The sequence below is a fragment of the Python bivittatus genome, unplaced genomic scaffold, assembly GCF_059951505.1.
Source record: "Python bivittatus isolate LINGU-HERP-01145 unplaced genomic scaffold, Pbiv_v1 ctg000080_np1212, whole genome shotgun sequence".
Taxonomy (NCBI): domain Eukaryota; kingdom Metazoa; phylum Chordata; class Lepidosauria; order Squamata; family Pythonidae; genus Python; species Python bivittatus.
This window is the reverse complement of record NW_028277035.1, coordinates 14,871,108-14,885,337: the sequence shown is the minus strand read 5'-3', so window position 1 is coordinate 14,885,337 and position 14,230 is coordinate 14,871,108. Positions and strand designations below refer to the sequence as shown.

The 14,230-nt window shown below is 38.7% G+C and overlaps 1 protein-coding gene across 3 annotated transcripts in view; it reads left to right on the top strand.

Moving 5' to 3' along the window:
• Positions 1–14,230, top strand: part of GABRB2 (gamma-aminobutyric acid type A receptor subunit beta2) — a 117,616-nt gene that overhangs the window by 56,818 nt on the left and 46,568 nt on the right. For all 3 annotated transcript variants that reach the window (XM_007425699.2, XM_007425698.2, XM_088134748.1), the window contains exon 5: positions 2,305–2,387. In XM_007425699.2, the coding sequence (XP_007425761.1) occupies positions 2,305–2,387 (83 nt within the window). The remainder of the gene's footprint in view (positions 1–2,304; positions 2,388–14,230) is intronic.

The window sequence follows — 14,230 nt, the reverse complement described above, 5'->3', positions numbered from 1 at the left end:
CACAGATTAATTCATGTGCTATTAGGCCCATGATATTTAACATTTGCATGAAACTGCTGTGTGAGGTCATATGTTGGTTTGGGGTGAGGCATCATCAGTATATTGATGATTCTCAGCTGTACATGAGCATGTCAGACTGGGTTGGGGATGCTGTGGGAATCCAGATCCTGTGTGGGGAAGTTGTGAGGATCAGACAAACAGAATTAATCCAAGATGATGTTGCTATTTGTCAATGATCAATCTGGCTCTATCCCAGCTCCAGTGTTGGCTCTGAATGGGGTTAGTCTGCCTCTGAAGGAGCAGTTCCACAATTTGAATATCCTCCTGGAGCAGCAGGTAGAGTTTGTGGCTTCAGGGAATGGGGGGCATTGACTACAGTGGATCCTGTCCTCATCATATCATGCAATGCACTGTACATGCAGCTGCCTTTGAAGACAATTCAGAAGCTACACTTGATTCAGAATGTGATGACCGAGCTGCTAAGTAGAAATAATCATTTTAGCAGTGTAACATCTATATTTCAGCTGCTTCACTGATCACCAGTTTACTTCTAAGTCCCATTCAAAGTGCTCCTCATTATTTATTAAACCCTACATGGCTCAGCTCCCAAGCACTTGCATGACCTTTTCTCTCAGCCAATGCCTTACCTATCCTGGGTATGCATCCCTGGAAGGGATCTTGAGGGTCCCCACTCTATATGAAATTAGGGACATCTCCCCCCACATACACACCTTTGTAGGGACCATTGTAGTTTGACAATGGTCCCATGCTTTGAAATAATTTGCCTCCTGAGATATATGGTGTCCCCGTCCTACTGGACTTTAAGAGGATTCTTAAAACTGTTCTACAGTGTATCAGTACTAATATGAATGCTTAGGGATACATTGTATTTTTTTATTCATATTTGAATATGTAAGGGGTGGGGGTCATATAGTCGTGTATATTTTTCTTTTGTGGAATTATAAATCACCTTGAATCTTCAGTGTTGTGGTATAATTTGGGGGGGAGTATAAAAATATAAATATATACCTTTTCATATGAAAATAAGCACAATCTTCAGACATAAGTGGTAACAGCACAGATTCCGATTTGGCAACTCTGTGAGTACTTGCATTGAAAAACATACACTGCAGCACACAGCAATACTACAATTACAAAAACAATACCTTAAGTTTATGACTTTAAAAAGACAGGCTTAAAGGCTTCCTCATAAACCTATATACACACAAATTCTTAACCCAAACCCACACAAATTTCTACAATAGCATGAAACTGTGAGATAGTAAGATATATTAAAGAAAGTATAAAATTGCATTGTCTGAAAAAACTATAAGAAACAACAAATTAAAACTCATCAGTGACCAGGATCTTTTCGCAGCCACTCTCCTGAGGAAAGGAGAACTTTCCACAGTAATCCATGAGTTAAGTACTTTCTGTTTAGAGACTGAAATGTGTCTGTATAGCTATTTTACCATGTTATAACTAGTCTTCTACAAGCTGTTCTGACTTTTCTTCTCTTATAAAGATCTAAGTGTTTCTTATTTGTAGTTCCTTATAGTTTAAGTTCTGCTTCAGAAACCATTCTATATGCTAGAACCTCAAGAATGGCTAATTAACGGATGCTTGTAGAACACCCTCCATAAGGAAGTTAGACCAGTCTGTATATAGCTTCAGCTGGATTGTGAAAACAATTTAATTCTGCTTGGCTTTTGAGTGTTGTTAATTGTGACAGCACCTCTCTGCCTTTTGTTCCCCTGTTCCTTGTCTAGTTATTCATGTTTTAATGTTTGTAAATTCTTTTAAAGTTTTAAATTCTAAATCATATCTGAAGAACTCAGAAATGATTTTATGAACAAATAAAGCAAAAATTAATAGTTCAGAATAGGGGACAGGGCTCCTCCAGCTGCATTCTCCTATACATGCATTTCTGGAAGATGGTGGTATAACTTAAATTTCCCTCCCTTGGCTTCTTCTTAAAAAATCCAAGTTGTGAAGCAATCTCTTGCTGATCTCTTATCATTATGTTTTCTTTAGATGTTTATAGGCTGAACTCTGTGATTTGAGCTGTTTCATCTTTTTCCTTTGTTATTAGTTTGTCCATAGAATATGAAATATATATGAAATATAAAGTACAAAAATAATGCTCAACTTGTTCAAAGTCAACCAAAACTAGTACATGGCTTTCTTGAAAATATGCATATCTTTCTCTAACCTTGAGTGACATGGAACATTTTCTGATCTTTTATCTAGATTTTAACCAGGCTGAACAAAGTAAAAAAGTATTTACATCTCTGTCTTTTCTAGAATTACAACAACAGCCGCATGCATGATGGACCTACGAAGATATCCCTTAGATGAACAAAACTGCACACTAGAGATAGAAAGCTGTAAGTATTTTTGTAAAGGCTTCTCATTGTGTTTGTTTGTTTGTTTAATAGGCTGCCCCAATCTGTATGATTCTGAGTGGCTTACAGGATGCAACCATTTAAAAAAAAAACACTAGAAAAACAGAATAAATAATCCAAAAGAAAGTCTGCAGAAAAACAACAATCAATTAAACAACCAAAACATTCCACAAGGATTCTACCACCGATTCTAATCCAGGGCCTGGGACAGAGCCAGGCTTTAAGGGCTTGTTTAAACAGGGCCAGGGTAGGAGCCGTATGAATCTCAGGTGGCACGGTGATCCAGAGGGCAGGCACCATAACAGGTTCTAACAAGGTGATATTGTTTAATTGATGGGACCTAGACCATGCCAACTCTGTCAGACTGAATGGGACAGGTAGATACTGCAGGAGATAGGTAATTCCTCAAATAATCAGGTCCTATGCCATGAAGGACATTATAGCAGATAACCACCACTTTGATTTGCATTGGAATTGTTTGCTCAATTTGGACATTTAACATTTTTCTCTCACACATGCTATTAACTTAATTGATTCTCTGTCTTCATTTAAAGTATATTTTTTGGGATGGGGTAGTGATTTCTGGCATAAGGATTAAGAACATTTGTTTGGTTTACTTGATGGACAATTTTCAGTTTCAAAAGTCTCATTCAAACATTTTTTGGAGTTCATTACAGGAGCATGAGGATTAATATGAATTCATTTGTTAAGCTACTGAATTTGAATGGCTATTTGCTTCATTTTTTTAATGAACAGTTTATATTTACTCTTGAATTCAATGATGTTTGTCACCTTGTAACCAACCTGCATCATAGTACCGAAATATGATGCAGTATTTTATGTGCTTCTTTTAACAATTAGTTCCTGGTTCACTGTACAAATTCATTGTGCTTGATCCTTTCTAGTGCATATATAGTTAATTCTGCCTTGCTTTATTACTGAATAAAATACTGTGCATGCTGTAGCATTTTTAGTTGATGGGCTCAATTTATGCAAGCATTTGTGCAGGAAAAGAGTGTGCCAGTAAGGCCTTAGACTTGAGTGTCTCCTCCTCCTCCTCCTCCTCCTCCTCCTCCTCCTCCACGTTGTCCTGCAGGTACAGGATCCACTTTTCAGGTTAACGAATGCCATTTCATGCCATCAAATGTAACTGGTCCAACTGTATAATTTGCATGTCCACATTAATTATGTCCTGCCACCTTTGCTGTGGTCTTCGAGGCAGGCACTTGCCATCAGTGTTAAAGTAGTAGGCAGTGCAGGTGACAGTGTGGGGTGCTGCTCATAGAATATTGCCATACCACTGTAGGCGTTTTTCCTGCATTTTCTCTGTGACTGGTGCAAGCCCATCTGCTGCCAGACTGTATCATTGCTGATGTGGTCAAGAAGGGGAACACCAAATGACCAATGGAGCATATGTATCTCCATGGCATGTAAAGGGCACTCAACACTTCTGGTGACTGGCCAGCACTCAGTGCCATAAAGTGCTACTAGGCAGACAGTCATTCTGTACACTTTCACTGTTAGATGGATTGGCGTGCACTTATTGAAGAATACTCCAGTGATCTCCTTCTACTGCAGCCATGTTGCATTCACCCTTGCGTGCACTTCCTCACTAATGCTGCTGTCACTTTGCAGATGGGATCCTAAGTAACAGAAGGAGTTTGTCTTCGCTAGATCTTCACCACTGACCTGCATGGTAGAGGTGCTCAGGCTAGTCTCTAGATACTCAGTCTTCTTGATATTCAGGTGCAAACCAAATTGGCTAAGATAGTCGTTCCATGTCTGGACACAGCACTACAGTTCTTCCCTGGTGGTAGCTGTGAGCATGACATCGTTGGCGTAGAGCAAGGCTCAGAGGTCACTGTGATACATCTCGCATGATGGTATCCATGATGAGAATGAACAGCAATGGCAATAATGCTGAGCCTTGGTGCCAACTTTCACAGGAAAGCTGTCAGAAAGCTGGTGGTGCATCTCACTCAGCTGCTGGTATTAACAGAGCATCTGGACCCATTTCATGAGTAGCTTGTGCGTACCATGGTCATGTAGTGTGTACCATATCAGCTGATGTGGGACATGCTCAAAAGCTTTTTCTGGGTCAAGGAAAGCCAGGTTTAATGACTTCTTCTTTTCTCTATGTTTCTTCATGAGAATGTGAGCCACAAAAATGGCATCTGTGCTACTCAAGCCTTTAACAAAACTGCACTGGTTGATACAGATTTCAGTGATGTCACAGAGGCACTGGTTCAGGATCCACTCAAAAATTTTCATTGTGTGTGACAGGAGGCGGATTAGTCGGTGGCTGGAACAGTCTGCAAGGTTGCCTTTGTTCTTAAAAAGGGGAACTGTGATACTTGTGGCCCAGTCAGCAGCCATGTGGCCAGAGTCCACAATGGCATTGAAGAAGTTTGTCAGCCAATTAACTGCTGTACCACGAATTTCTTTCAGCTTCCAGACGTCTGCTAGTAGATTGTCCAGGCCAAGCACTCTCGAATTGTTCATGCCACTGATAGTGTGATGGAATGGAATTATGAAGACCAGAAGATTGATGTCAGGTTTAGCCCAAAGAACTCCAAGAGACAATACAAATCCAGTTCAACCGTGTTTATTAGCTATAACCTCTATATAGAAAATCTCCCCAGACTCAAACCTAGTTCCCAAGCCAGCCAGCCACAACACCCTGAATTCCTCAGGGAGGTGCCAGCCTCATCCTCTTGATCTTCCCACGCTCCTCCGGTGAACTAAGAACACGCTTATCTCCCTGAGCCTGGCCTTCATAATTCCATTCCATCACAGATAGCTTTGGTAACCTCTTTAGGTGTAGTGTGCAGGACAGGGTCAGCATTAGCCAATCCATCAGGAATTGGTGGGTGTGGAAATTCGACATAAGAGATTTTGTCAAAGTTCTGTTGCCAGCATTTCAGGATTTTGAGTTTATCCTGCAGTTGCTGTCCATTTTTATCCTTAGCACATATGTAGTGTTCAATGTCTTTTGCTACCTTGGCACATTTTGCTAGCTGATAGATGTTTTTCTCACTTTCCTTTGTGTTCAGTTGTTCATATAAGTCCCAGTAGTGATTGGCTTTGGTCTCTGTGACAGCTTTCTTTGACATTTTTCTTGCAGTGATATACTTTTGCCAGTTTTCATTGGCCTTCTGCACATATCAGTTCTTGTAAGCCACCTTCTTTTCCTGTACCTTCTGCTACACTTGCTCTGTCCAGGGCCGTACTGCTTGTCGATTTGATGATGACCTGATCTCGTAGTTCCTAAGGTTATTCTCACAGAGAGCAGTCCGTGTGGTGTCAATTGAGCCTATGGTCATCGGAGGAAATGTCCTGTGGTTAATGATGGCTGCCTTGTGATCCCATAGCTTCCACCACTTGATTATCTCTGGATCTGTCATGCTGCTGCCACTCTTTGCATGTTTGCTGATCTTCATATCGGCAACGAGCATCTTATGTTGCAGGGCAAGGTAATCAGACGGAAATACCTTTATATCCATAACAGTCACATCCTCACGCAAGGACAAAAATTAACCTGGCTGTTGTGATCGCCACTGGCATAGGTGACCAAGTGACTGACATGCATTTTGAAAAATGTGTTGGTAATGACAAGGTCCTTTGCTTTGGAAAAGTCCAGGACTCATTGTCCATCATTATTTTGTATATCATATCCATTTCCACTGTGACAACTGTAGCCTTCCTGCACACGTCTGACATGTCCATTTAGGTCGCCACAGAGAAGCAGCAAGTCTTCTTGCAGGCATGTAGATGCACAATCTTGTAGTTCCATTGAAAACTGTTCTTTCTCTTCCTCATCACATCCAGTTTGTGGGGCATAGGTCAAGTAAACGTATAACTGATGGGCAGCAGCGTTGATGACAGTTGACGTGAGGCAGTTGGAGTATCGATGGACCTCAGCAACATGGCTGCACATATCAGTAGGCTATCACCTACTATGATAGCCATGCCTTTGTTGCTGGACACACCGTGGTGTATTAGTTTGTATCCTTCACCAATGTCATGAGACCTTTGGCCTTTCCAACACATCTCTTGTATGCACATGATATCCACCTTGCGTCACTTTAGCATATCTGCAAGCTCAGAAGTTGCATCCAGTCAAGGTGATGATGTTTAGTGTGGCAGTGCATAATCATGATCTTTGAGCTAGCTTCTTTAGCCAATTCCATCCTTGAACCAGCAGCTTTTGCCCACTTGTTGCGGCGGTCAGGCAGTGTTGCCTCCAGGGAACGCCCTAGCATTGTTCAACGTTGTATATGGCTGTTGATCCACTAATTGTGACAGACATTTACCAACCAGCTTGTCACTCAAGCCTGATGTTGGTTGGTCTGTGTTGAGCTCAGCACCACCATTACCTGAGGGCAGTCTCCAGTGGCACCAACAAGGAGAAATGAACCTTGCCGCCACTTGAGTGCCTTATTCAGCCTTTACAAAATCAAAACCTGATTTCCATCCCCACTATAATTTCATCTCATCATTTCTGGACTAAGATTAATAAAGATGTCATCATTTCACAGTTCGAGGGACATGGCATGGTATAAAATTGCTGAAACCTTCTTTTTGTATAGGAGAGAATATTGACATAATATCATGATAGACAAATGATGTTGCAAATGTCCAGGAAAATATTCTCAAAATTAAAACAATAATGTGAAAAATTCAAAGAATAATTTATAGTTTATGATACATTAGAAACCTTAATTTGTGTTTTCTTGTTATTTATCTTGTTTCTGTTATCTGAGACAGGTCTATATTTTAGTCATTAGCTATTTTTCTTCTTTAAGTTATTCTTAAAATAAATATCAAGTTCCTTGTAAAAGAGGTATCTTCCCCAACCTGGTACTTTCTGAACCCTCAGAATTCCCAGACAGTGTGATAGTTAGGAATTCTGAAAGATGTAGTTCTAACATATCTGGAGTGTGCTAAGAAGTTCCAGAAGATTTTGGAAAGAAAGTCCTGTCCTCTTGATTCTGTAGGACTTCTCAGCACCTGTAATGCCCTGTCATGACCCTGAAATTGTGAAGTGATGTCATCTTTACTAATCTTAGTCCAGAAGGGATGAGCTGAAATGAAAGGAAGAGCAGGGACAGAAATCAGCTTTTGATTTTCTACAGGCAAAATAAGGCCCTCAAATCTAAGGCCCTAATGGCACCCTGTCTTCTAACACAAATACTTGCTTAAGCTGAGCCTATCAGCTAAAGCTATTGCAGCATGCACTAATTCTCATAGTGCATAGTGTTCTTTTGGATAGAGTATCCAGATTCGGAGGCACTGTAATAAATAATATTTTTTTAAAAATAAGATGAATTCCAAAACAGCCAAAACAGATTGTGGTGCATCATCAGTAGTATTATTAGAAGTACACTGTGACCCACGTCCTTCCCAGTTGTTCTTCCCATGTAACAAGTGCATACGAAATAAGAGGTCATCTTTATTTCTAGCAAATTGAGAAACTGCTTATACCAACTCCATGTACATCAATATTGTCTTCATTAATTGGCAGCAATTTCAATGAATCTACAGTACATAGCACTAAATCTGGATTTCATCCAGGGTTTATGTATAATTCATTGTGTGTGTGAAACATAGCTATTAAGGAAGAGGGAAGAAAATAATCCATAGAATAATATTGGTGTAGATTAACTTGGATTGCTTGAAATTCTATGGGTGCATCTAACAAGTAATAATGACCTAGAATTAATAACAGTAACATGATTTTTTTTTTAGGAAAAAAGAATATTCCATTTATTTGCATCTGCCTGAGAAAGCATTAGCACAACCTACAAAGTATATTGCCACCTTTCTGCTTTTTTATTCAGGATCAGCAGGATGCAATGTCTTATATTTCATTTAGCTCAGTGCTAAGTATCTCTGAGCAAAAGAAATGCAATACCTTCCCAAGTAGACAAATTAGGTCACAAAGAAGCTCTGAAAATGCTTTCTGTAAAGCACATTTAGGAACATATAAATAATAGCTAAAACACTACTTAAAGTGCAAAACAAAAAAGTATTAAAATTGTTCTTAGTGTTCCAATAAAATAAATATAAGAAAACTAAAGAGGGACTTCAGGGAAAATCACATTTAGAGAATACTACTATTATTTATGTCTAACATGACATCTGGATGTTAGTGTTTGTTCAAAATCACAGAAAATCGGGCAAGGGGCTGGTTGGCCAGTACAGCGAGGGTAACATTATAGACCTAGTGAAACAAGGAAGAAAAATAGAGATTGGACAATTAAAGAAAAACAGATTTTACGCCATTGGAAAACATTTTTAAAAAGAACAAGATTATATGAATATTAGTCTATGTAGTTTTGCTTTGAATTGCTTAGTGCAATTGGATGCCTACCTTCTCAGGCATAAGCTCTATCAATTTCAGTTGGACGTGTATAAGCCTGCAGCCCAAGATCACGAACATTGAAAATCGCACGGTTCACATGCAGTTCAGAACTGGTGAGCAACAGCAGAATGGCAGATAAAAACTTCTTGCAGTTTTGCTTTCTATCTAAGACCTATAAATGTTCCCCAAGATTTCTGTCTATGTCTTCCCCAACTTTTATTTCAATGCATTTAGCTCAAATCCTTTAAATTATTGTCTGAATAACTTTGGTGCAAACAGTGGTATTACCCCATATTTTGCTCATTGGGAAACTCTTATTTTCTCATCATATCTACGTTCAGCTTCCATCTTGACTTGTTATATGCTGAAGACTCAAGCTTCTTTCCCCCTGCAGTTCACAAAATATTGAATCTTCTTATTATAAATAGCAACTGAAACAGCAGCAAAACTTCAGTGGACATCTACAATATGCTGGCTTTTAAATGACACAATTCACATATAAAAACAATGGTATAGGATCTATAAATCGCACCAGAAAATCACGCAAATTATTTTTGTAAAAAGGTTAAACTTACTGATTTCAATCACTTGTTAGTAGTTATAATTCTTATATCTCAAAAGCTTTTGTCAAGCCTTGTCTATTAGCCACCATGGATTTTCTTTCTGCATGAATAAAGCTAGGTGAATTCTTCATCATAGTCTCTATGTGTCTCACTTATGGGTTTGCACCTGTGCAGACCTTATTGGAATCTGTTATAACTAACACATTAGCAATATATCTGTGCATTCATGAGACACATCTCCTGATCCCTCTTAGTTCCTTTTCTACTGCCACAGCAGTTTTATTATCAAGATTTTGTACATCTACTTAGCTGAGACTTTTGCCCCCAACTTCCCTTCCCTTCCCTTCCCTTCCCTTCCCTTCCCTTCCCTTCCCTTCCCTTCCCTTCCCTTCCCTTCCCTTCCCTTCTTAATAATTTTATTAAGCATTACAGTAAAAAGATAAAAACTAATACAAACTAAAAAAGATAAAATAAGAAGAAAAAGTAGAAAGTGCAGAAAAGAAGAAAGAAAAAAATAGAAAGAAAAATAGAAAAGAAAGAAAAATAAGAATTGGGTGGAAGTCTCATAGGGCCAGGAAGATTTGCGCATAGCAGCCCCACAGCAGCCAGCAACACCCAAACTGGGAATAGCTTTAAAGTAGCCACCCACACCTGCAGCAATAACCAACAGCAACCCTGTGGCGAGCCCAGAGGCCAAGATGGGTGACATGGACAACCAAGGTAGCCCAGAACAACCTTAATGAGGACCAAGAAGGCCACCATAGGCTGGGCAGTGAGGCAATGATTGCACCTCTTAGGAAGAGTCTTCTCAACTGGTGGAGGGGAACAGAGACTGGCAAGAGGCCCAGGAAGGACCCAGTGGTGAGAGGGAGAAGATGAGCAGCAGCTACCACAAGGGACTGTCATCAAGATATTCCTGACAAATAGGTGGAAGGTCAAAGAAAATCAAACGGAAAGGAAAGAATAAACATAAGCAAAAGCAAATAAGAACAGGAACAATAGGAACAAAGATCAGAAAGTAGAAATATAAGAATGATAACTAAAAGCTATTAAAGATAGAATTTTAGTGTAAGATATATGGTAGGAATATAGGAATAAGGTATAGGATCAATACTGGAGAAGACAAGGTAGATAAGAGCAAAAGTAGAATACAACCAAGAAGAGTGCAATAGCAAATAAGACATTACCATTTTTACAAGCTGCATACAGGTAGTCCTTATTTAGTGACCACAGTTGGGACCAGCAACTCAGTTGTTAAGCGAAGCAGTCACTAAGTGAAACCACAACTGTGCTTATAATCTTACTTCAACTTTCCTTTGTCTTACAGACCTCTGAAAGTTGTAAATGTGAGGATTGGTCATAAAGTTCCCTTTTCATCAGTGTCGTAACTGCGAGCGGTCATTAAGCAAGGCAGTTGCTAAACAAGGACTACCTGTAATGGGGGTTTTGGTGGATACACACATGCACACTTCACCTCTGTAATAAAGTCATTTCCTAATGGGACCTGTACTCTCTCCTGCCCAAGTCTTTTCCATTTCAGAACCTAAAATAGAAGCAGTAGTCACCCCTTCATTGGATATCTTCAAAGGAATGCTGAATAGAGATCTGTTGGGGATGCTTCAATTTGGATTTGTGCACTGGACAGGGAGATTGATGTAGGGAAGTGAATGCCCCCTTCTAACTCAATGTTTCTGTGTGTTTACCTATAAATGAAACCTTTCAAATAAATAAATCAAACATCCGTCGTGTTTACTTTGGCCTTCATAGTGCCTATCCAAGAAGATTAGAGAAACATCACTGGGAGAAAAGAAAAGAAATTGCCAGGGAGATCAGGAGCCCTTTCAAGGAAGACTCTGGAGTTCTTGGTGCTCTCTGAGCTTGGTTGAGAGACATTTCATTACCCAACTAGGTAACAGCATCAGTGCAAGCAAGTGAAACATCTGCAAGCAAACCAAGCTCAGAGACCATCAAGAATGATGCTGAGCTACAGATATTCGCTTCTAAAGGAAGATTCTGGAAGTGTAGTGAGCTACCACTGGCCAATAGGAACGGCATTCTATATGTCTTCATACCTGTATGGGACTATTTATGCATCTGCTACAATGTTGGAACTGAAATAATTACAGAGTTCCTTGGATGTATAAGAGCATCTCTAGTTTGTAGTTTCAGGTACTTATAGCATAAGTTGAACAAAGGCAATGGTTTGCATTTTTTAACATTCTGGAATAGAAGGATTAACCCACCTCATATCTCTTCTCTTAAATTAGATTAGAATGACATTTCCATAAAATGAGCACATTGTGTGATGGAAGATATTCTTGTCCTTTCCTTCCTTCCTTCCTTCCTTCCTTCCTTCCTTCCTTCCTTCCTTCCTTCCTTCCTTCCTTCCTTTCTCTCTCTCTCTTTCTTTCTCTCTCTCTCTCTCTTTCTTTCTCTCTCTCTCTCTCTCTCTCTCTCTCTCTCTCTCCCTTTCCTTTCCTTTCCTTTCCTTTCCTTTCCTTTCCTTTCCTTTCCTTTCCTTTCCTTTCCTTCTTTCTTTCTTTCTTTCTTTCTTTCTTTCTTTCTTTCTTTCTTTCTTTCTTTCTTTCTTCCTTCCTTCCTTCCTTCCTTCCTTTCCTTTCCTTTCCTTTCCTTTCCTTTCCTTTCCTTTCCTTTCCTTTCCTTTCCTTTCCTTTCCTTTCCTTTCCTTTCTTCCATTCACAAATATAACATGTCCAAAGTCTATATTAATCACAGAAGTGCAGCGGCATTCTGGCACTGAAAATATGCTCATTTTCCATGTTTTAAATATATGAAATTTGGAGCAGTGGATTAGTTTATTTCTGACAGCCAAAGCATTTCATTTAAAAGAAGGACTTTAAAGAGATGGCTTCATCTCATTTTTAACAATTCTAGGGTATGCAGCTGTCATTTCCTATCATCTTAAACTATTATAATTTATATGAGAAAATGTCACTGCAATTGCTTGCAACATCACAGACTTCCAGAACTTTTTTTAGAAAAAATATTTTGGTTCAATATCCTGGAAATAAAAACCCAATACAGAGAAACTTTCCAAATTGTTATAGCCAAAACTGCTAATGTTTATCCTATATTAAGAGCACTTTTTCTTCCAGCACCTTAGATTAGAAAATGTTACATTATTTCCAGTAGGTATTTATCCTGAATCATGACAAATCTAAAAAATGAAAAATAATTTCAAGAAAACCTTTGTCCAAGAACAGTTACACACTTTCCTGTTTCAATTTGTAGGTAATCATAGGACTTATAAACAGGAGAAATTTTCCCTTTTTAACAACATGGGTTGGTGCTCTCATCTATCTTTTGACTGAGGTTTGTTGTAGATCTTCTTTCCAAAGTGGCACAATAAGACAACTAAAGAGAGTTGTTGAAGGTTGAGTTCCTTTACTTCAACAAAGGGAGTAGTATTCTGTTCAGCTCAAAAAAGTCTACTAAGCTCCCCAGTTTTACATATAGCTTTATGCATCTTTCATTAGCTTCACATTATGTTCCTAGCATGCACATTTTTCTGCCATTGGTTCATCGATATCACGTATACATGTGGAAGGTCCTTTGAACAGGCATGCTAGCTTAGCTAATTTCCTTCAAACCTGTCTAGAAGCAGTTTGAGGTGCTTTTGTGGTTACCAGTACTTCACAAAACTTTTTGGTCATTAAGGGTTGGACTCTCAGTAGGTTATCTAAGTAGATTACTAAATACGGCTTCACTCTGGCTCAGCTTTCTAAAGCACAAACACATGAAGAGAAAAATTATTATTGTTGTCAATGCTCTAACTCCAGCCTCCATAAGTTGTAAGCGGGCAGGCCTATTGTTTGGAGTTACTAAACCTAAATGATAATGTGTCCTTTTTACCACAAGCTATTTAAAAGTTCAAGTAACCATAGTAAGAAAGAGAATGCCTGTTGTTAAATTTAATATCAGATTTAATAATAATGAAATTAGGTATTTATTCACTTCTCCATCATTTTGCCTTAAAAATGGAGCATGGTTGTTCCAGAATCAAGAGGGACTAACCATTTCACATAGCCAAAATGTTAGAAATCAGACAGTACGTAAACACGGCTAACAAATTTGCAATAAAGTGAACAAAGAAAAGGCCACACAAATTCATTGTTTATTATTTTGAGATGGTATATAGTCTACTCAATTTTCAAAAAACATTACAATATTTTGTCCTTTTCTTATCCAAACATGACATTTTTCTTTACCTAGATGAGCACATTTTTACTGCATCTGTGACATGCAAATCAAAGTGTAACATTCCCCCACATCAGAGACCATGTTCCCACCAGCTTTTCCTTTAAGTGAACCCAAGTCACTTTAAATACACACATTCATTTAATGAACCATCTTAACAATAGGTTTTGCTGCCAAATCCTGCCTAAGTGCTCTCTGGATACCTCAGGGATGAAATGCTAGGGGTCATATCTAGCTCATAGGTTGTGAGTTGCCCTTCCCCCATCTACCATCTCCCCTAATATATTTAATTTTAATCTAGAATATTCTATAAAATAAGTAGTTCTGCTTTCAAAGTATTGACTTTGTCAAGCCCTCTTGAAATCAAAGTTTTCTCATACTGGCTTACAATACTCTAAAAATACAGTTTAAAATTTAAGCTAATATTAAACTAAAAGCTGCCAAAATATAGAATATATAAATAAAAAATAGCATAAAAAGTAGTTTTATAAGCTCTGCTACAATATAGATTTTAAAATATTATTGTTTTAGGCCCTGGAAGATTTTTTTCACCTGGTGAAGAAAAAAAAAGTACATGGCTGGTATATCTCATGGGGGAAGGCTTTCCAGAACTAGGAATCCATCACCCAGAGAGCCACCATCCCCACAGGAGGGCATCTGAACTATGGTCTCAGAGGATA